We start from the raw sequence: 23,894 nt of genomic DNA on the forward strand, positions 1-23,894 counted from the left end.
AAATGTTGTCACAGGATGTCAGCTCTTCCAAGTAATGCTGCCCTTTGCAATTGACAGATCATGATTTTGTCAGTTCCGATGGTGCTTCGGTTGTTTTGAGGTTGCACCCAAGGTACCTAGTATTATTGGTACCATTTTTGCTTTCTTTTGCCACAGTCATTCTACTTCTATTTGCAGGTGTTTTGTTATCTTCTCCAATTCTTCCTCTACTTTTCTGCTGTCTCCAGGTGCTCCCTTATCCAAACATTGTCTTTCTTATCGACACTGGTCAAGTCTGGAGTGTTATATGTCAGGTGCTTCTCTGTTTGAATTCTTAGGTTCTACAGCACTTTAATTTCTTCGTTTTCTGTTATTTTTTCTGTTTTGTGAACCATCAATTCTTGCATGTAGGCAAATGGTATTTCTTGCAGATATTCCAATATAACATTGCTGCTTATTATTATTTTTATTATTGTACACAGCAATGAGATGTCACAGCTGCCAGTTTTGTAGCTGGTGTTGGCCTCCATTTGCATCAAATTATCTCAAGAAAGGAGGAAGATGAGGGTTTTTCCATCATATCATTTTACTTTTTATATCACTTACACTCCTGCTTCCTATTTTCACTTCAACAGCATCTCTGTGAAGTGAGTTGGGCTAAGAGAGAGTAACTGTCACACAGACAGCTTTCAAGCCTAAGGGAGGCCTTGAACTCACAGTATCCTAGCCTCTAGGCCTCTACCAGATTTGCTAAATCTACACCAGATTTACTAAATAAATCCCTCCCGAGAGAAGGTCAAGATCTCCTTGATAAATACTGGGCGTTCCAACAAATGCAGAGAACACATGAAACCAGCAATAGTCTGCATATGTAACCAGCCTCATTCTTGTTGCAAACAAGGTCAATATTTTTCCATCTGATAGTTAGATTAGCAAAATATAAAATGGAGAAGTGAATTTGTTTATGAAATCTTATCCATCCATTAACTTGCTTTTTGTATGCTCTGAAAGAGTAAAAGAATACAATTATCCCATTTATTTATTTTAACTAAATAGCTTTATCAGGAGTAGGATGGAGGAAATATATCTCATAGGTTTGCTAGACTAAAATGTGATTGTCTAGATTGTAGCTTTTTAGTGCATTTTAAAAACCATTTTGTGACTTGGTGCTTTAAAGCATGTAAATGGGTTAAATCACGTAAACTATAAATAAAAGCCAGCCAATTATTCCTGCTGTTGAGCTGAACGGAAGCCTGGGTGTTAAATTTAGTTTGAGATTGGCTTTCTATAACAGAACATTTTTGAGAGAAGTTGAAGCTGAAATGGTAGCTGCCTAGGTCTGTTTTTGCAGAATAGTGTTACTTATCCAAACTAGGTAACATCATCAGCACTGATGATGTTAACTAGCTTGGGTAATGAAACATCTGCAAAAAAACAACCAAGCTCAGAGAGCACCAAGGACCCCTCATTTCAACTCTGGGCTACACATATTCTTTATTGGTAGAATAGTGTCTTTCTCCAACGCGCAGTTTGGAGAATCCAAAGCTTCGGGTAGTTCAGTAGTTGGGTAGCCTACACTGAGTGTGCTCCTTTAAGAGATTTCTCTTCAGACACGCCCACTTGCTCAACAGAGTCCCAGTTTAGTTCACTCAGTTGAGCCTGTGACACTGTCTGAAAATTTCTCTGATTTCTACTTGAACTATTCCAGAAACTTTGGATTCTCCAACTCCAGTCCTCTTTCCTTCGATAATTTTGGCCGGGGGGTGAGTCTGCCTGCTGCTTCAGGCAAGCTGTCAGTGTCTTCCCATCTTACTGAAGCCTGACCTATTGACTACCCTCTTTAAACAGCCGCAGGCGTGTGTGGTAGAATCAGCCTTGACCACACTGCCGCTCTCACCGTCTGGACTGAATCTCACCTTGGCGGCTTGAGATTGACGCCCTGCGCTCAGCGGCGTCTCTCTCCCTCTCACTCTAATTGCCTTGAGAGCTTCCGGGCGTCCGGATCACTTCTGAGTGATCGCACGCCATCGCCCTCGCGGGGATCGTTACAGCCTCCTCCCCCACGGACGCCACATCACCGGAGTGATCCTCGAGCGCCGGAGCGCCCCTCGTGCGCCCCTTATTTGCCGGAGCGCTCTCCATCGATCTAGGCAGCCGGGGAAGCGCTTCTGAGCCTTCGGCTGTTCTCCCTCGGCGTTCCAGTTTGCCAGGGGATCTAGGCGGCGACGCTTGAACTGCCTTTCAAAGCGCGCGCCTTTTTTTCTGCTCGCCTCAGCGCTGGGAGCTGCGATCAGCGCAGCTCGCGCTCCTCGGCTTTTCCCCCTCCCCCCACAAGGACTCTCCTTGCCGCTTGGACTCTGGTCAGCCTAAAACAATCGCCAGCTCAAGGTTCTTTTAAAGGGGAACAGCCCTCCTATCCTTTACTGTCGCCCTCGCTCTGCAGCCCTGCTCGGCGCCATTTCTGGGCCTGAAGGGAAAAGACTTCCAACGGCTGTCAAATTCTGCCTGGTGACAGCCTCACGCATGCGCAGTGATTCCTAGAGGCCGATCCTCTAGTTTTCTGACATTGGGTGACCTAACTAGCCTGTCTCTTTGGAGCAATCGGCTAGTTGCACTACTTCTATACCCCCCCCCCCAAACCTCTATTCCTGGAACTTACCTGCTAGCCCTTGGCTATGTTCATTTAATCCGTGGTTCTTCAACAGGTTCCTGTAAAAAAAAAAAAAAAAGATAACCAGTAACTATTCCTCTGTACCTATCTACATAACCACATAAATTAAATACTTACTGGATCTTCATCTTCCTCCTTTCTAAAAAAAAAAAAAAAAAGGGGGGGGGGGGAAACAAAGGTCACAACATGGCAGAACGTGCTCTCTCATCCAACCTGGAGGACAACAACAGCTCTCACGAGCGCATTCATGACCAGGCCAAGCAACGTAAACGCTCCCGTAAACGCGCTTCACATTCCTCTTCGTCAGCTGCTCCACGCTCTAAAAAGACAAAGCACTCATCAGCTGCAGACAAGGATGCCTCCAGGAGACACAAGGCTCTGGAGCGTCAGTTTGAGAAAGCGCGCAGCCAGTCAACACAAGCTGCCTGCGCACACTTACCAGCTCCGCTCTCGCCCGTTGTCGAAGCTACGGTCCAGCCCGTCCATCAGGCTCCTCAACAACCTCTGCATCCGTTGTATCAAACGCCAAACATGGAAGTTTTCCCTGAGCCGATGTCGACACACTGCATGGAACCGGTGGACCTCTCGCGCACTGCTATTCTCCCTCGGCGGTCTCAACCGGAAGCAACCTTTACTCCCACGGCTGTGGGTTTGCGCGCCTCGGAGGCAGCCCCTCCACCCTTTCAGTATGATATCCAGCAGATCATCTCTGACACGGTCACCCTGACACTGGCAGCAACTTCTCAACATGCTGCACCATATGGGGCTTGGCCTCAGCCACGATTTCCTCCTCCTCCTCCTCTGTCCCGGGACTCTCAACAGGCCCCTGTCCAGTATCAGGCTATGACGCATGGGTCCGATCCGTATCTGGACCATGGTCACCACGAGGAGTCGTCTTCGGAGGAGGGAGAGTGCGACCCATCGGATATGGACTTATCTGATGACGCCGATATGCCGCCCGAAAGGCCAGCCTTCTCTGGGCTCTTTAGACCCTCGTTATTCAAATCGCTCCTGCGCAAGGCCAAGTTGGCCATGAATATGGCAGACCCAGCCCCTCAGGCTGATCAGCCTGGTACCTCTCAACAACATGAAGCCTTGTTTACGGCACCTAAGGCGGAGGCGGACTTTATTCCGTGTCCACAACTTTTCTCTGAGGTGGTCCAGCGATCCTGGTCCACGCCTTCCTCCTTACCCGCCCCTTCGGGACTAGACAAGAAACTTTATTGTTCGGCGCCTAGTCTCCAAGATCTTCTTCAGTTACCAACTGTAGACGCGCCAGTGGCCAATCTGACGGCTTCCTCTGTAATTTCCAACGACGTCGCCGACGGTTTGCGCTCTGAGGACCGGAAAGCCGAGTTTAACTTCCGGCGTACTCACAATGCGGCCGCCTGGGCGGTTAGGGCAGCTACCTCGGCTTCCTTCTTCAGCCGTGCCTGCTTGATCTGGCTCCGCCAACTTCACGAGCGCCTTCCCCCTGCGGATTCCCGCCTCCGCCAAGATGTCAACAAGCTGGTGGCGGCTACTGAATATACGGCAGATGCTTCGCTCAACGCCGCAAAGTTCGCTTCACGCGCCCTGGCATCGTCCGTCACATCTCGTCGTGTATTATGGCTTAAAAATTGGAGAGCTGATGCCAAGTCTAGGTGGCGCCTCGCCTCGACTCCGTATAAGGGTTCCCGCCTTTTTGGTGAAGCCTTAGACCCCATCCTTGTCGAGGACAAGGATAAACGGAAGGTGATGCCATCCTCGTATAAGAGGGCAGATCGTAGAACATCGTCCTACTCCACCAGGCAGCCCTTTCGGAATGACGCCGGACCTTCTGGGTCCTTCTCCTCAAGGCCCTATTCTCAAGGATTCGACCGTTCCTTTGATAGACCCGCCTTCAGAGACCGTGGTCGAAAGGCCCCAGCGCCCAAACGGCCTTTTCGAGGTACGGGCTCCCGTACCTTTAGAAGAGGGAAGTGACTACATCCATCTTCCCATTGGCGGCCGTCTGACTCATTTTCTTCCCCAGTGGGAGATCTCGACAACGGACGCCTGGGTGCTCCAGACAATTCGTCTGGGCCTTACCCTGGAGTTTCGCTCCAGACCTCCCTCACACTTTGTCCAATGCCCTATTTCTCCCAACCTGGACAAGCGCCAGCTCATGGAGGCAGAAATACATCACCTGCTTCAAATCCAAGCCATCGAACCGGTTCCCCACCATCATCGCGGGACCGGCTTCTATTCAATTTTCTTCCTGGTCCCCAAATTGTCCGGGGGTCACAGGGGCATCCTAGACCTCAAGAGGCTGAACGAATTTATCGTATACCATCAGTTCAAAATGGAGTCCCTCCGATCGATTCTGGCTTCCATTCGACCAACGGACTGGATGACCTCTATCGATTTGAAAGAAGCGTACCTCCACGTACCCATACGGCTGTCCCATCGTCGTTTTCTACGCTTCGCCTACAACAACAGGCATTACCAATACAGAGCAATGCCCTTCGGCCTCTTCTCCGCCCCAAGGACCTTTACAAAGCTCCTGGCAGCAGTGGCGGCCCATCTACGTCAACATCCGGTCCGGCTCCACTGCTACTTGGACGATATCCTAGTGCTCTCCCCTTCTCCGGCCCGGGCATCCCGAGACCTAGAAGTGGTGTGTCGCTGCCTTCGTCATCATGGCTTCTCCCTCAACATTCCGAAGAGCCAACTGCAGCCCACTACTCGCATCCTTCACCTAGGGACAATAATAGATTCCGTAAGGGGCCAGGTGTTCCTGTCAACGGACCGGTGTTCCAGTCTCCAGTCATTAACATCTCAGGTCCTCTCCTCTCGGAAGGTGACCTTGCTGCTCCTGTCCCGCCTGCTCGGCAAAATGATTTCCTGCCTGTCTGTCGTCCCTTGGGCGAGATTCCATTCACGCCAGCTCCAATGGTTCCTCCTCCCTTTTCAGAGAGCCAGGAGAAGCAACTCTTCCACACAAGTTTCCCTCCCGCCAGAGGTCTCAAGGTCTCTCCTCTGGTGGTCCTCCCAGAGCCTGCATCAGGGCAGCTACTTCCAGAATCTACAGCGCCTGATAGTGACAACGGACGCCAGCCTGACGGGATGGGGAGGTCATCTTTTATCCCACGTTGCCCAGGGAACGTGGTCAGCAGAGGAGAGCCTCAACGGGATCAATTGGTTGGAACTCCGTGCGATCCGCCTCTCCCTCCAACGGTTCCAGCGGATTGTGTCGGGGCACCATGTCCTGATACGCACGGACAATGTAACAGCAAAGGCGCACGTGAACCGCCAGGGGGGGACTCGCTCGGGTCCATTGATGGAGGAAACGACCCTACTGCTGATCTGGGCGGAGACGCACGTCCTGTCCCTTGTGGCGGAGCACATCGCCGGGACCACGAACATCACAGCGGACTGGCTCAGCAGGCAACACTTGGACCATGCCGAGTGGCGACTTCACCCAGATCTGTTCGCCGAGATCATCCGCAAATTCGGCACGCCTCTAATCAATCTATTTGCCAGCCGCGACAACACTCACCTCCCCAGGTTCTTCTCCCGGTACCAGTGCCCTCAGGCGGAGGGAGTCGACGCCCTCGCCTCTCCCTGGCCCAGGGGTCTCCTCTATGCTTTTCCCCCTCTACCGCTCCTTCCTCGTCTGATCCGCAGGATAATAGCAGACAGGGCAGACATTGTTCTGGTCGCACCCCACTGGCCTCGGAGGTCCTGGTTTGCGGATCTGCTGGACTTGTCGGTGGCTCGGCCGTGGAGGATTCCAGCGGACAGGATCATCCTCAGCCAGGGGGTCATTCTGCACCCAGACCCGCAGTGGTTGCAGTTGACCGCCTGGCGCTTGAACGGATCTTGCTAAGGAGAGCCAACGTGCCTAGCAATGCGATCCCCACGATTCAGGCGTCACGACGGCCGTCAACATGCCGCATTTATAACGCAACCTGGAACTCCTTCTGCTCCTGGTGTGCTAAATCCCACCTGGATCCAACGTCTGCTTCTGTCCCCGAAGTGCTGGGATTCCTTCAGCGGGGCATGGACAAGCACCTTGCGCCTAACACTCTTCGTCGCCAAGTTGCTGCACTTAGTACGGTCCTTTCGACTTCTGCAAAGCTTCCTCTCTCCCAAGACCCTACGATTCGCGACTTTCTGCGAGGGGCATCCAACCTGCGCCTTCCTGTTATACATCGATACCCGACCTGGGATTTGACTCTGGTCCTTCAGGCCCTCATGCACCCTCCATTTGAGCCTCTCGCCTCCATCAGCCTCCGCTTTCTGACTCTTAAGGTGGCGTTTCTGGTCGCGATTACTTCAGCTCGCCGTGTATCCGAACTAGCTGCACTGTCTGTGAGAAGCGACCTTTGTGTCTTCCATACAAATCGCGTGGTATTAAGACTAGACCCCTCATTCCTGCCTAAAGTAAATTCCACATTCCATCGAGCCCAGGAATTAATCCTTCCGGACTTCTGCCCCGATCCTCGACATCCTCGGGAAGCAGACTGGCACCTCTTAGATGTCCGACGGGCCCTGCGCAGATATATTAAACGAACACAGCATTTCTGGAAATCAGAATCGCTCTTCGTTTCCTTTCTGCCCTCTTCCATGGGCCGGAAGGTATCCTCCACAACCATTGGGAGGTGGATTAAGTCCTGCATCTCCAAGGCTTATTCAGCTCGGAACAGACCAATTCCGCAGAGGATTCTTCCACATTCTACCAGGAGCGCCGCCACAACGGCCGCCTGGGCCACTAATGCCTCCATCTCTGACATCTGCAGAGCGGCCACCTGGTCATCCTTGAATCCCTTCATCCGGCACTACAAGGTGGACTCCTTTGCCTCGGCGGAGGCATCCTTTGGCCGTCGGGTGCTCCAAGCTGTATGCAACTCTTCAGACGATGCGCAGCAGCCCGTCACCCTCCCTGTATAAACTTGCTTGGGTAAATCCCGAAGCTTTGGATTCTCCAAGCTGCGCGTTGGAGAACGGACGTTGCTTACCTGAACGTCCCTTCTCGACGCGCAGCTGGAGAATCCAACCCACGCAGCTTGGCTGCTGAACCTTTCTTCTTTACGCTCTACTGCTCCTTACTTCGTGAACAAAACTGGGACTCTGTTGAGCAAGTGGGCGTGTCTGAAGAGAAATCTCTTAAAGGAGCACACTCAGTGTAGGCTACCCAACTACTGAACTACCCGAAGCTTTGGATTCTCCAGCTGCGCGTCGAGAAGGGACGTTCAGGTAAGCAACGTCCGTTTTGATACGCAATTGCTGAGGATACTTGCAATAAGAGTTTGCAGCCCAATCAGATTCAGCATTGAACTGTATAATCACATGTCATCTCAGTTTTGATAAATGTAGTGCTGTTTTTCTGATTCTACTTAAGATTTATTTGAAATCGCACCAAAGCTGGTATTTTCATTTCAGTGATGCATTTGTATTAAGATTACCAGATCTAGCATTTCAGAAATTTAGGGAGCCACTAGGCGGCAGAAGAGCAGGAGACTTCTGTTTTTCTCTGGAAATAGTTCCAAATTTGAGGCTAAGTGGTTTCGCCATTTTTAGGAACTCTTGCCTCATTCTTCCTCCCACATCTCAGGCTTCAGTTATCTGACCTATCATCTTCAAACGGCTTTTGGAAATTGGAAACCGTGGCAGTGTAAAAGTCTAGCAAGTTGTATCAATTTTAAAGCAAGATCCAAAGCTAAAACCAAATGACTCCATTTCTTTTTACCCCAAACTGCTGGAACAGAAGAACTCCAATCACCTGTTCAAACACCTGAAACCTGCAGCCACATATCTGGGTGATGGGGGCATTTTCTGGGTCTAGAAATGGATTCTTAAAAACTATTTAGAAACCGGTGATTCCTGCCAGTGAATTCAGTGTTGTCAGCCAGACTTAAGAGTTGTGTATATATTCTACCATCATATCATGTCCAGATAGTTTGAAACTGTAATCCTGTTATTAACTATACACTATAAAATGAAATAAATATGATTACTGCTTATTACAGAAGAAGTGAAGCATATTAATAATAATGCAGAAAGCAGCCGTTATTTTGAGAAATGCTTGGTCTGCGTGCAAACCACGTTATTAGACCTACTTTTATGAAATACTCAAATAAAGTACCCAGAAATGGTCTTATTGAATAAAACATATTCACGTTTTATTAAATAAATTTTAAGATGCAAAAATGAAATACAACATTAGAGGTGTTGAAAGAAAGTGGTATGATTTTTTTTAACAGGGAAATCCTATTCATGTTATACAAGCAAGCCCCATTTAATTTTAGGAGTTGTATCTCCAAATAATTAAGAATGAAATTGAACTGTCGTAGCCTTGTTAACTCAGTAGGACTTCTTTCTTTATAGAATTAGTTTTTTTAACCAGGATACATTAGGGGGTATGTTATTCTACCATTTGCTTAACTATTGTTCATCAAGCTGCAATTGAATGGGTTTTTTCAACTCTCAGAAACATAAAACATAATTTTCAAACTACAGCAGTGAGTTCACTCATTTCACAAGTCAAAATCAAATGAAAGGCATTATATCACAATGTAATTTGTGAAACCAGCAATTAACTAATCAAGGGGAAAATTATTTCTGAAGAACCATAGTTGTGTTCAGCACTAAACTATAATGAAATTAGCTTAGATTTTAGGTTGTATGTTAATATGGTTGCTTGTTCCTTCTTACTCTCTGTACTGAATATAGTTTTGAATATATTCTTGTTTGCTTTGCATTTTGTTCTTTTTTCCCTTTTCTATCTTGTTTGAGTGTATCTAAACCAATCTGGTTACAAATAGACATTGAATATTGTAATAATTAAAAGAATCCTAAGACATTTTGCCTAAACTTTAAATCTGGAACATGAGGAGGAGATTGAAGAGTGAGACTAATGTCTAAATCCTCTTTGTTTTGCTAGTATGACATTTTGATTGCAAGACAAGCTGAGTTCTTTCCCCACTAAACAATCAGAGGCTGAACAATGAGCTCTTCTTAATGAAGGGAGCCTTCATCTTTATATAATTAATAGAATATATTGAGTATTTTGTGAAATGAGCACTATGAAGAATGGGTCATTTTAGATCCTAGCTTTTCCAGACTCCATAAAAAGGGCAGCAAAACGGGGTGCTCTTGCCTCCTGGAATCTGACTTTGCCCATGAGGGAACTTCTGACTTGTTGAGAAGACTCCTTAATCCTTACATCCACACAGCAGTAATGTTCTGTAAAATTAAATGGTTTAAAGTCTCCCCACCGCCCATCCCTGTAATATGGTTCTTATACAAAAAGACCAGAGTCCCCTGGCTCTCTTCTGTGTTGCCAGAGCTTCCTGTCCTTGTGTTTTTGACTGCTGAGTGCCAACCCACTAAATTACTCAGAGCAAATGTGGTGGCTGAAAAGGTCTGTCGGGGTTATGTGAGTGCAGAGGTTAGGAACCCACACTTTGCAGTTTACTGAATACTTGGTTCCAGAATTGGCAGTACAAAAGGGTTTTTTTTGGAAAATGGATTTACCATTCATAATGGCATAGCGCTGGGATATTTGAGTGACTTCCTTTCCCAGGTTGGATCTACCCATATCCCATCAGATCTGACAGGAAAGGTGTTTTACAAGTCCTATTCACTAAAGAATGTAACCTGATGGCAGGGCCGGATTTTCCTATAGGCTAACTAGGCTTCAGCCTAGGGCCTCAAGATCAAGAGGGGCCTACATTCAAATTGTTAGCAAAATTAAAATTACACTTTCACTATAGGTGAAAGGGCCTCATAAGTGGAATAGCCTAGGGCCTCTTTTCATCTAAATCCGGCCCTGCCTGATGGGGACCCAAGAAGAGTCTCTTTTCTGCCTGGATAATCCGACCTTTGGAATTTCATTCCTGGTCAGTGAAAAACTCATGATAGATTGATATTGTATATATATTGTAGTACCTGCAGCAAGATTACAGGTAGTTCTCGACTTACATCAGTTCACTTAGTGACCATTCAAAGTTACAATAGCACGGAAAAAACTGACTTATGACCATTTTTCACACTTTTGACCATTGCAGCATCCCCATGGTCACACGATTTACACTCGGATGCTTGTCAGCTGACTCACATTTATGATGGTTGCCATGTCCCAGAGTCATGTGATCACCTTTTGCAACCTTCTGACAAGCAGTCAATAGGGAAACCAGATTTACTTAACAATCGTATTACTAATTTTCCAAGGGAATATTCCATCGCTGGTTATAGGGGGTGAGGTGTTGCCCCATGTTGATAGGGCGCGCAACTTAGGCATCCTCCTGGATTCACGGCTGACTCTGGAAGAGCATGTTACGACTGTGACCAGGGGGGCATTTGCCCAGATTTGTCTGGTGCGCCAGTTATGCCCCTACCTGGACCGTGATGCCCTACACACAGTCACTCATGCGCTCGTCACCTCCTGGATCAACTACTGCAATGCTCTCTACATGGGGCTGCCCCTGAAGACCACTTGGAGGTTTCAGCTGGTGCAGAATGCGGCCGCGCGGGTAGTGATGGGAGTGTCCCGACACTCTCATGTTACACCCCTCCTGCGGGACCTGCAATGGCTACCAGTTGTCCTCCGGGTGAGATTCAAGGTGCTGGTAATCACCTATAAAGCCCTACATGGCTTAGGCCTGGGGTATTTGGCGGACCATCTGCGGCCAGTGGCAGCTCCCCATCTCCCGGTGTGTTTCCACAGGGAGGGCCTCTTTGGGGTGCCGTCGGCCAGACAATGTCGGCTGGGGACCCCTAGGGTGTGGGCCTTCTCTGTGGGCGCACCTACCCTGGGGAATCAGCTCCCCTTGGGGCTTCAGGTGGCCCCTGACCTTCGCTCTTTCCGCCGTGGCCTTAAAACATGGCTATTTCGCCTGGCGGCTTAGACTGAAGAGGTTTTAGAGGGGATTTTAATGGTTTTTATAGTTTTATTGGGTTTTTTAAAAAAAAAAAATTGAACTTTTATTGTTGTGAGCCGCCCTGAGTCCTTTCGGAGATAGGGCGGCATATAAGTCCAAATAATAATAAATAAATAAATAAATAAATAAATAAATAAATAAATAAATAAATAAATAAATAAATAAATAAATAAATAAATAATTTTTTAACAACTTCAACGATTCCCTTAACAAATGTGGCAAGAAAGGTCGTAAAATGGGACAAAACTCACTTAACAAATTTCTCAGTTAGAAAATACATTAAGATTGTAGCAATAAGCTTATAGTTATCTGTTAAGAAAGTAGAAAGTCATTTATATATTTATTAACCTTAGGTTTTTTGGGGGGGTTGCACTTTTTTCTTTTCTTTTTATCTGTATTTTATAAAATGAAAATTCTTAATGAACATTATTCTACCTGGAACTTAAAGTGGCTTCTACTATTCTGGCCTTTAGGGAGAGTGCCATCATGCTTGGGAGTTTGGTAGGACTGATGAGCCTTTTCAGTGGTTATAATGAATGGGATGTTTGACTTGCATTCATCTGCCGTATTTTATGTTTTTTATTTGAGTTTTAATAGTATATACAATTCTATGTTTTACTATATTTAGTCTTCTTGTTGTTTTTAATAGTTGTGAGCTGCTCAGTGACAGCTGTGAGATGGGAGGCTATACATATGAAATAGAATAAATAAAATAATAGTAAACAAACCACATTAAGGCTCTGGGCAGGACTGTAACCCAGTTATGCTTTCTTTCAGTCTATGGAGATAAAAAGAAGTTCCCCACCATCATACACAGCAGTTCACAGTTTTTGGAATCTTTAAGATCCTTTCATTGGGAATTCTGAATTACGATAGAAGATTGTATTTCAGAGAAGAAATTAATGATAATTGTAACTTCTCTTCTTGCCATCCATGTTGAAATGATTAGCTGGTGGTTATATACCGGTAATATAATCTTGTTGTGCCCCTTCAGATTAACCTTTCCCATTTGCCTTTTAAGAGCCACTCAAAAGACATATGAAAGGTCTGTGAATTTTTACAAAATTTAATAAAATGATTGAATGAGAGAGCAGTAGTTTAATACAGGAAGTTTGCGATTTTTGGCCCAGCTCCCATTCTAGAACCTAAGAGAAACCGTGGGAGCATCAAGGAAGAGAAGAAAATTATTATTCCATTGACATTACCACCCAGTCAATCTTTCAGTAATTGATCCTACATGATCCTACCTTTTCTGTATGATTTCTTCATTTTATCACATGAGAGCATTGTGGTTGATACACATATGAAACAGCAAACACATTGCCCCCAAATAGTTATGATAAAAAAAGGAGCATATGGAAGATAATCTGTTACTTTTAAAACGGAAAGTTGGCTTAGCTCGGCAATGTCATTTTTATAAATCCCATGATAAAAAAATAAGATCTGAAATGTCTGGAACACATTAGGTTTATTGTCAGTTTTTTGGAACAGCTTAGCAAAAGGCGGTTTGAATTATCTTCTGTTTCCTGCCTTTACACTTTTAAGAGTCTCTCTGTTGTGTACACAATAATAAAAGACTGTGAAACGTTTGGTTGCTCTTTTGTATTTCTGTTGGTAAAACTATGAGTACTGATATTGTTAGATCTCCACCTTTAAAGATTAATAAATTTTATGAAACATTTTTTTTGTGTTTACTTGAAAGCACATTAATTCTTCTGATTTGTATTTTGAAGATAAGCCTGTTTTTTTAAAGAAATTCATTTTTATCTCTAGTGTAATTTAGCAATATATGTTCCGTTACAAAAATTGCACCTGTAAGAAGAGTATTATTCTATAGCTCATGATTTTTAACCATTCCCAACATCCTATACATTCAGTATTAAATTTATGTATTGTTGACTATCTGCTATATTGTTAATGGTAAATACACTGCAGCAAAAATTGTGAGAAGGAAAATATATTTCCCAGACTTTTTTGTTTTGTTTCTTTGTATTAAGACAGGAAAACTAGCATAAATAATCCTTAATGTATAGTCTTATAAATTAGATATTAACCGATAATTATTTGGTTAATTGGTTCTGATTAGATCTAGCTGGACTGGCCTTCCAGGGGTCTCTAAGATGGTAATAGCAGCAATAGAAAAACCCACACCCATACACAGAGAAAAATTAAAATATTAGAAGGAAAAAAGCAAATACAAGAAAAGTATCTTCATTGCTCCTTATGTGGGTAGCAGGCATGGATCAAATAGTGTACTTTAAATTAAACCTGCCTGACCAAAATTAATTTTAGGCTGCATTTGGTTGAATAGTTGAGATGTGGGTTTTTTTTTTTTTTGGTTGGTTTTTTTTTGGGGGGGGAGGCAACTGGACTTTCTTGTTTTTTCTTTGAAGATGTTTTGCTTCTCATCCAAAAAGCTTCTTCAGCTCTGACTGAATGTCCCCACCATCCAGTCAAAGCTTCTTAGATGAGAAGCGAAACACCTTCAAAGAAAAAAACAAGAAAGTCCAGCTGCCTCCTGAAAAAGCACCTTTGGGACAACCATGTTCTGGGTGACCGAGAATCTATATAGGCTTTTAGTTGAGATGTAATACTGGCTTATTAAAATAAATAAAAATGTTAAACTCCATCATTGGTTATCATACTTATTTGTTCTGTATTTAAAAACGCAGTTGTATTAATTTAAGAACAGATTGATTTAAGCAAGAAAAAATAAATAAAACAGCAAAATCCCCAATATGATATTTAGGCTACATGTGATTGTTTTTGTCTCTTAATTTCAGAAAACCCCTACAGCACATGCCATGAAGGAAGAAAACTTTTTTCGGCGAAAGTTCTCACTCTGTCCTGCTGCATCTACTCCTCAGAAAATTGATCCTCGCAAGATGACCCGGAACTTGTTTTTTGGGGCTGATAATGAGATCTATCCCATTAGCCCAGGTGAGCATGTTCCAGTAGATTTTAAAATGTGTTAAAATACAATGGAGATGAGAAATGAGAAATCAAGACCTTTGAGCAGTTATTGTAATTTGCAATAGTAGTTCTGGAAGAGTTTCCAACTCCTGCTGGCACCAATAAAACACATTTTCTTTCCTAACTTGCTCAAAAAATATTGGCGAGAAATAAGACTAGTTTTGGATTTGGAAGGATTTGTGCATAAGCTCCAGCTTCTGATATGGACGAGATAGGCCTGGCCATGTTTTCAGGAACTTACTGCTGTGTTTTTTGATCTATCATCTTGAGCCACGGTTTTTATACATACTTCTGTTTGGTGAACTTTGGAATGCAAGTGAGAAACTCAGTAGATCTGAGAAGCCTAACCTTTGCATATCCATCCTGTTGATTATTGTTAAGAATTGTGTCAGTATACATTCTTGCAAAATCAGAAGTGCTTAACTCAGGCTTGGATATCCTATGACCATCCAGATATGTGTAGTTTGGGCTCCTGTCATCCTTGATCAGGGTGGATAAAAATCAATGATTTTTTTTAAAAAATAAAAAAAAAATCAGATTTTTTTGATTTAAATCGGATTTTTTTTATTTTTATCAAATTTATTTTAATAAAAAACTTTTGGGGTAAAAATCTATCGTAAGATAGTTTTCTATTTAAGATACATAAATACTTTAGTTTATTCAGCATGAAATGGAGCTTAGTTATGTAGCATGAGGCTGTATATTCTGCAACACTGGGACTATTGGTGAGTCAACAGTGGGTCAAAGGAGTAGCAGAGATGACAGTTGCTCTTTAAAAATTATGATTTAAATCGAGTTGATTTAAATCAAGCCTTTTTACTAGTGATTTAAATCATGATTTAAATTGTGATTTAAATCAACTCGATTTAAATCAAATCTACCCTGTCCTTGATCCATTAATTATACTGGGCAGGTTTATAGGAACAGAAGTTGTGTTTTTTTTTTTTTATTTGATTTATATGCCGCCCTTCTCCGGAGACTCAGGGCGGCTTACAATGCGTTAAGCAACAGCCTTCATACTTTTGTATATTTATACAAAGTCAGCTTATTGCCCCCACAAACTGGATCCTCAATTTACCTACCTTAGAAGGGATGGAAGGCTGAGTCAACCTTGAGCCTGGTGAGATTTAAACTTACAGTAATTGCAGACAGCTGGTGTTAATCACAATGCTATTAGTCTGCTGAGCCACCAGGCCCTGGTGTCTGTTGTTTGTGTATCTGTTTAGAACATTTATATATCTACCAAACACAAACAATTAGATTTTGGGCATAGAAGAAATAGTAAAGCAAAACTATAGGGAAAATAACATACCATTAAAACCACCTAAAAGAGTAAAACAATAACCAGAACTATACTGTAAAACATCTGAGGCAGTGGTGAAATGTAAAATTTGTTACTACTGGTTCTGTGGGCATGGCTTGGTGGGGGGTAATGTGACTGGGTGGGCATGTCCAACTTTTTTTTTTTTACTTTTAAAAGTAAAAGAGGTTGTAAAAAAATGCTTTTAAAAGGCTATGATGATCCCAGCTGAGCCGCGTGATCATCAGAGGCTTTTTTTTTTTACTTTTAAATGCATTTTTTCATCTGAAGAAAAAATGCTTTTAAAAGTAAAAAAAAAAAAGTCTCTGATTGCGTGGCTCAGCTGGGCATGGGGGGTGGGCGGGGATTTTTGCTACCGGTTCTCCGAACCATCCGCCGTCATCTACCGGATCAGGCGATCTGGTCGAACCGGGAGCATTTCACCCCTGAGCTGGGGTTTCTGCTCATCCTGACCCAAAGCAACGGGGGAAATTAATGTGTGTTCTTTAAAAATAATGGTTAAATTTGAATCCTTATTAAAAGAAAGGGAGGACTTGGAATAAAGAATTGGAAGAGGTATGGAAGAAGAAGCAGAACATTAGATCTAGGAAAAGGGGAACATTTTCTTTTATGTACACTGAGAGCGTATGTACCAAGACAAATTCCTTGTGTGTCCAATCACATTGGCCAATAAAGAATTCTATTCTATTCTATTCTATTCTATTCTATTCTATTCTATTCTATTCTATTCTATTCTATTCTATTCTATTCTATTCTATATGTTCTTCTTCTGAGCTATCATTAAAAATTGGAATCTACAAGAAGTTGGATAAAGCAAGGAAAGAAAGCAGATGATTTTTGCTTCAGGAATTAATTTATCTGTTAAAAATGAATCACATGTATAGCCAGAAAACTATATTAGAATTTTGATTTGTATTTATTTGTGTGATGCTAGTTAAGCCTTATTGTCTCCTGATTTTTATTTTTCTGTATAAAGGTAGGAACTGCATATTCGTGAAGTCATAATTTTTCTGTAGAATCTTGTAATCTGATGTAATTAGTTGGATTGTACTCAAATCTCCTTAAAAAATTATTTTTCATTTGTAGCACACCCTTACTATGTTGTGGTCTCCTTTTAGTATTCATTTTGCATTGTCTTGTGGCTTTTGTGTTTAGTTGTTGTCTTTGGTCAAGACAACTCAATATTTATATATTTCAATAGTAAAACTTTATATTTTAATAACTAAATGTGATATTTATTACAGTTTATCTTTTATTTCTCTTTTTAAATTAAAGTTGGATTTTGTTTATCTCTTATGAAGTTAATTTCCCAAGAGGAGAAAGATCTGAAACCTCTTGACAAATGTCACTGAGATACATGGCCACGAAACTGCATTGTAAAAATTATTTTGTTTTTCTGCTTTTAGCTTTTACTCACTACAGACACAATATGCATTGTGAGACCATTTTCTCTCTGAAACATTGGGTTTAACAGAAAGATGTTAAGCAGTACTTCTCTGGAAAATAAATAATGACAGTAAGAACTACCAAGTTGCTAATCTAAAGCAGAAGGGAAGGCAGCTTGAAAAGATCAAGAGGATGGCTGGGAAAGGAGGTTTGAGATTTCTAGTCCCAGTCATTCTAAGAAGTTAAATTTATATGCTACCAGACTCCCAGCTATTCTGAGCAGTTTACAGTTACTAAAAACATTTAAAAACAAATAATAATACAAAAGTAGTATTTGTATTCCCTAAATTGTTGCTCTGTATACCTGTTGAATATCACCTTTTATAATAGCCTCCTACCTAATATGAACAAAGCTTATAGTGGTGGGAGAATTCCAGAAATCAAAATCCAATATTTTTGGAAGAAATATGGTTGGAAAAAAATATCTGCTTCCTTTTCTGTATTATATAACCCTAAGGTGTAGTTATATCTGATTTTGATTTCTTTAAAAACACAGTATATACTTGAGCAGTTCTCAAAGTTTTTTTTTATGAATGTTGTGTTTCAGGAAAAGACATGGAAGGAAATAGTTTGCCCATGCTGAAGGATGAGATTCCTCAGACACCAAACTCTGCTAATAAGGTAATGATAATTACAGAGAATTCTTGCTTTTTAACCTTGGATTAAGATGACCTGTGAATGGATAAAATGTCTGATACTATACAGAGAATTTCCTATGTTTGTAACTAAATTCTTGTTGTATACTAGAGACAAGTAAAAGATTCACTAATTTGTATCATTCTTGGGTTTGATTATTTACTCTGACATTCAAGGTTATCTGATCATCAATTCAAAACACAGTACAAACAGTCAGTCCTTGGCTTAGAACTGACCACTTAGTGACTGTTTGAAGTTACAAGGGACATCCCCAGGACTACTTATGACCCAGATTCAAAGTTCTGACACACACAAACACCCCATGCAGTAACATGTGTATGACGATGCCTTGAACTAGGCAATAGAACAATAAAGTAGCTATTTTAAACTCTTCACAGGTGGGTCTGGTTGTTCTAGCCTAACATGGCCTGTATTTGCAGCCATTTGCAGTGTCCCACGGTCACGTGATCACAACTTGTAATGGGGTGTCGTCCCATTCCTCCCCCCCACCCCCCTGGAAATCTGCATTTGCTTCCAGTTTTGGACAAAAACCGTGCATTATGGACAATGGATTCACTTAATAATTGCATAACAACTGCTGTAAAAAATGTCATAAAATCAGATGTGGTTATATGGTGACCAATTTAATGACCAGCAAGACCTATGACTGTAATTTCAGGCTCAATTATAGTCATAAGTCAAGGACTACCTGTAGAAGTGCATCTATTTTCCCAGCTATAAAGGTTTGTCATGCTCTCTAGAGCAGGAAAAAATGTTTGCAATAGTGAGCTTCAAAAGCATCTCCTTGGGGATCATTTTAATTTGAAATACTTGATTTAGTTTGACCCTGGTTATTAGAATTGCCCAGACAATTGGGGAAAAGCTACTAAGCCTATGCAGGTATTCATTGTGGTGAACCAGTTTGGATGAGCTTCATTCATCAAATCAAACGCACAAAGGATTGAAATAGGACAATTCATACACATTCTGCACTTGGAGTTTAATGTCCAAATCATTCCAACTTAAATTAAGTCCTGTTCAGAGAGTCATTCTGAATTAAATTTCACTTGCACACCTGACGCAGGTAGAGAGAACATCTCTCTCCATATTCATATGCTACCTTAACTTCAAATCATTATTTCATGTTCATGATTTGGAGGTTTCTGTAACCATAGTATAATTGTTTGTGTGTTCAAATTCTACACTATAAATGGCTTTGTTGCTGGTTACAATTCAGTGTTGGGTGTTCAGCACCGATTTCCTGATTATTACTGTTGCTATGAGGGGATAATCTTACAGCCAGTTACTCCCCACGCCTAGCTGCAGTGTTTTGTCACTATTTCCTGGATCTTTGTTTAAAGGATAAATTGATTGTGGCTATTCTTGATATATAAGCTAGAAACCAATCTGCCCTGGAATTGGTTGGGTTTGCACTAGTTTCACACACAAAGAAGACAGACGCATGTGTTGTTTGTATGTGTAATATTTCCACTAAATCATGCTCTGATCTTTTGAGGAAGTTGCTCTGCTTTTTAAAATGCCACAAGAAAATTTCTCCTACATACCTAAAAAAGCTTAAACAAACTTTAATTTTGCATAATGGAAATTATCTGCATTAGGGGCACATAGTCTCCATTCCCCAAAAGCTTTGAATTCAGCTCCACCTTTGAATCTCTCCAAGTTTAAACTAAACTGTAATTTTCAGGTAGAAGAAGGGAAAATAAGTTTAGGAAGAAAAGAGAAAGTAATAAAATGGAGAATATAAGAGATTTGATTTATGTTAAATTAAATGTAAACTAAATTTAGTCAAATACATGCGATTTAACAATAGCAATAGCACTTAGACTTATATACTGCTTCATAGTGCTTTACAGCCCTCTCTAAGCGACTTACAGAGTCAGCATATTGCCCCCGACAATCTGGGTCCTCATTTTACCCATCTCGGAAGGATGGAAGGCTGAGTCAACCCTGAGCCGGTGAAGATTGAACTCCTGGCAGTCAGCAGAGTTTTTCTTTTTCTTTTAAAAGCCTCTGACGATCCCTTGCCTGATCGGCAGAGGCTTTTAAAAGCATTTTTTTCGGCCGAAGAGGTTGTAGAAAAAATGGTTTTAAAAGTAAAAATATTTTATTTATATCCTACCTTTATTATTTTTATAAGTAACTCAAGGTGTAGAATGTACGTAATATTTGACTGCTCTGCTTCTGAACCTTGAAAAGAAAAGTTTCATCATCAGGCGGGCTCACCATCCAGCATGAAATGACAATCAAAGGCAAAGAACAGAGGAAACGTTCCTGCCCCAGCATAAACCAACCAATTGGAAAGGGGACATTTCTGTGAGATGCAATTAAGTGCCTCGTGGGCTGGATTGCTCTGCTTGTGGCAGCAGAGGTGGAAAAGCACTATTTCTGACACAAAGGCAGAAGAATTGGAAGTTGTCTGCCTTCTTGGCAGGCTAGCTGGGCTGAGAATTATGTCATTCAGTCCTGTTCTTCTGAAACAATAGATGATTTATCTCCATGCTAGGGCAAAGTATGGATCAGCCCAAACTTCCTGTACACCCAATGAATGGAATTTCCATTATGGGAATCAAAGGCTGAAGCAAATGGCTATAGCATGTTGTCATCTCACTAAAGAAATGGCAACTGCTTATATAGCTTTTCTGAAAATTGATGCCTGACAAACTCCAGAGGAATGTTTTTTTTTAGAGGTGAGAATTCATATAAGTCCTGGGTGGGTGATTGATTGGTTGGTTGTGTCAGGTTCCGGTGTATAAAGAAAACTCCACACACACAAATGATGATTTGAATCCTTTACCAGCACGAACTAACATCCATAAATCAATACAGAAAGATTTTGTTGGAGCTAATGCTTTGTGCTCCCCACCACCTTATAAAGCTTTATAACCCAGGTGACCCTTAACCAGGCTCCTCCCCACTCATTAATCATTGTTCCCTTAGATACTGCAATTAGGCATTACTCCTGCGCGCTCCCAGCTCGCTGGCTACTCCTCCAGATTAGCCATCATTACAACTGTTTCCAAACCTCTCCGTGACTCTCAGTCTCTCAGCCTCCCCCAACAGCTGCTCAGTCAGCAGCTCCCAGCTGCACTTGCTGTCCAGTCCATTCAGAAAGATTGCTGCCAGGCCGGGAGATGACAAAGGGGCAGGCAAGGAGGGATCTTCACATTGTGGCCAGGAGGTAAGCTGAGGAGCCAGGATGCCATGGGAGCTGCCGCTCTGCCAGAACCTACACACACACCAGAATGGCAGCCCCGACACGCAACTGTGCGTTGGGGCTGACATGCGGCCCCCCTACCAGGAAGTCAGGACCTGGAACACAAACAGCAGAGTGAGCTCAAGCCCGGGCTATCCTCTCCCCTGGTTTTTCTGGATTTCGTCGATGGATTGCTATGGTTAGTCTGGGGGCGTTCATGTCTTCACTGGGTATCCAGGAGGCTTCTGAGAGTGGATACCCTTTCCATACTACCATATATTGGAGTCTTCCTCTGTGCCATCTCATTTCTAAGATATCTTCCACCTCAAATTGCAGTCCCCCCCCCTCCATAACAGGCAGTGGTGGTCCCCTTAATGCAGAGATGCAGACTGGCTTGAGTAGGCTGCTGTGGAACACAGGATGGGTCTTCCCTAGCAGCCGGGGCAGGCGAAGATGTACTGTCACTGGATTTATCACCCAGACAACAGGCAAGGGCCCTATGTATTTAGGTACAAGTTTCTTACCAGGGAGGTTTAGCCTCAGGTACTTGGTGGACAGGTACACCATTTGACCCACTTTGAACATAGGCTGTGGCCTTTGTTTTTTGTCCGCCTGCCATTTGTACCTTGCCACCGCATGATTTAATGCCTCTTTAACTTTGCACACGCCCTTCGGTCTGTCCATTCCTTTACTCCGCTACCCACTGGGGCAGTTTTAGGGCATTCTGGTATTGGGACAAATTCTCGGCCCGTTGCAACCTGGAACGGGGTTTCAGGTTGCCGTACTGCTATGGATAGCATTATTGTACGCTACCTCAGCAAAGGGGAGTAAATCCGCCCAATCGGTCTGTTGATGTTTGATATAACATCATAGATACCGCGCCACCATGGCGTTAGTCCTCTCTGCAGCCCCATTGGTCGCAGGGTGAAACGCCGAGCTTAGCCCCTGGGATGACCCGATTCTGGTCAGGAAATCTTGCCAGAATCCGGCAGTAAATTGCACTCCCCTATCCTAAATCACCCTCGGGGGGGCACCGTGGAAACAATAGATATGGACTATGAATAACTTGGCCAACTTTTTTGCAGAGGGGAGATCGGGACAAGCTACGAAATCAGCCTGTTTTGAAAATAAATCTATTATGATCCAGATGACTGTATTCCATAGCTATCTGCTCCCACGGTTGTGCTGGATTTGCCACTGTCTGCAACAGGCCTGGTGGCTTGCCTGGTTGGGGTTTCATGGTAGCACACACCACACAGCTCCGTATGTAGTCCTTAATGTCCCTTTTCATTTGAGGCCACCAGAACTGGCGGTTGGTGAGGTGCAAAGTCTTTAAGTACCCGAAATGTCCGGCAGTGCGTGCATCATGACAACGTTTTAACACCTCCAACCGCACCTCCCGGGGCACATACAGTTTTGACCCCTTCCAAGCAAAACCATCCCTCTGAGTTAATAGGGAATGGTTTTCCTGGTACCAGTGGTCCCCTGGTAATGCAGACTGGATGGCCTGAGGGATGGGGCCACCGGGTGTTTGGTAGGTTACAGTCTGCGAATGGTGGGTGTTTATTGTTTGCACCTCCTCACGGGCACTTTCATATTATGGCTTCCTGGACAGGGCATCAGCCAATAAGTTTTTCCCCCCAGGTATATATTTCAGGGTGAAATGAAAACGCCTGAAATACAAGGCCCATCCCACCTGTTTTGGCGACAGCTGTCGAGGTTGTTGCAGGGCCTCCAAATTCTTGCGGTCTGACCACACTTCAAGTGGCACAACCCCATCCTCCAAGAGATGCTGCCAAGTCATCAATGCCCATCGAACCGCAAAGGCCTCCTTCTTCCAGATCAGCCAGTTACGTTCTGTCTCTGTTAATTTCCGGGAGGTATATATGCATGGCTGCAGCACTCTGTCCTCGTTCTTTTGTAACAGGATTGCAGCTACGGCAACGTCACTAGCGTCAGCTGGCACCACGAAAGGTTTTGCTGGATCTGGGTGTCGGAGGACTGGTTTGTTTGCAAAAAGCGCCTTTAGGCATTCAAATGGTTAGTGGGTGGGTGGGTCAGTGGGTCGGTAGGTGGATGGATGGATGGATGGATTATGACAGCAAGTTGTACTGATGTAATAATAACTTGGTAAGTCTGCAGTCCACATTCCACTAGGTTGATATTTCCATGATGGAACAAGGAGAAATAACAATAATTGACTGTGCCACTGAAGTGTCTAGTCCCTGTTCGCCATAACAAAACTTGCAGTGGCTAATAGTTGAATGGAAGGGACAGTTCTGCCATGGACTATGGTAATTGGAGTATGGAAAGCTGATTTCTGACTTCCAAAGACAATTCTATTCAATCTAAAACGTCTTCACAACCAGCATTTTCACTTAGGCTGCCAAGTGAGTGGTTTGGCCTTACCCTAAAAATGAGAGTCAGAATATATTAATTATTGTAGTTGTTCACCTTCTTTGCCAGCATTGTTGGAAAGGAGAGCAAAGCTAGACAAACTGGAACAAAATGACCTTGCAGTTGTGCCTCTTTCCTCAGTAAATTGTGGGAACAGAATGCAAATAACAACAACTGCAGCTCAGCATGAATATTGATATTTGTTTATATTTATGAGTTAACAATGTCTGTCTGTGCACTGCATTTGCCCCAATATCTGCTATCAAGCCAAGTCAGATGTTGTTGGCAACTTATTCTGTTAATAGAGAATCTAGGCAAGTATGATTTTAAGAACAAAATGTTTATCATCTC

The 23,894-nt window shown here is 43.2% G+C and overlaps 1 protein-coding gene across 7 annotated transcripts in view; it reads left to right on the forward strand.

The window, feature by feature from the left end:
* The window catches only part of OSBPL5 (oxysterol binding protein like 5), a 133,091-nt gene that overhangs the window by 60,135 nt on the left and 49,062 nt on the right, over nt 1-23,894 (forward strand). For all 7 annotated transcript variants that reach the window (XM_034416918.3, XM_034416916.3, XM_087879906.1 and 4 more), the window contains 2 exons: nt 14,340-14,496; nt 17,844-17,917. In XM_034416918.3, coding sequence (XP_034272809.2) covers nt 14,361-14,496; nt 17,844-17,917 — 210 coding nt within the window. In that variant the 5' untranslated portion in view covers nt 14,340-14,360. The remainder of the gene's footprint in view (nt 1-14,339; nt 14,497-17,843; nt 17,918-23,894) is intronic.

The sequence above is a fragment of the Pantherophis guttatus genome, chromosome 1, assembly GCF_059756535.1.
Source record: "Pantherophis guttatus breed Tessera chromosome 1, ASM5975653v1, whole genome shotgun sequence".
NCBI lineage: Eukaryota > Metazoa > Chordata > Lepidosauria > Squamata > Colubridae > Pantherophis > Pantherophis guttatus.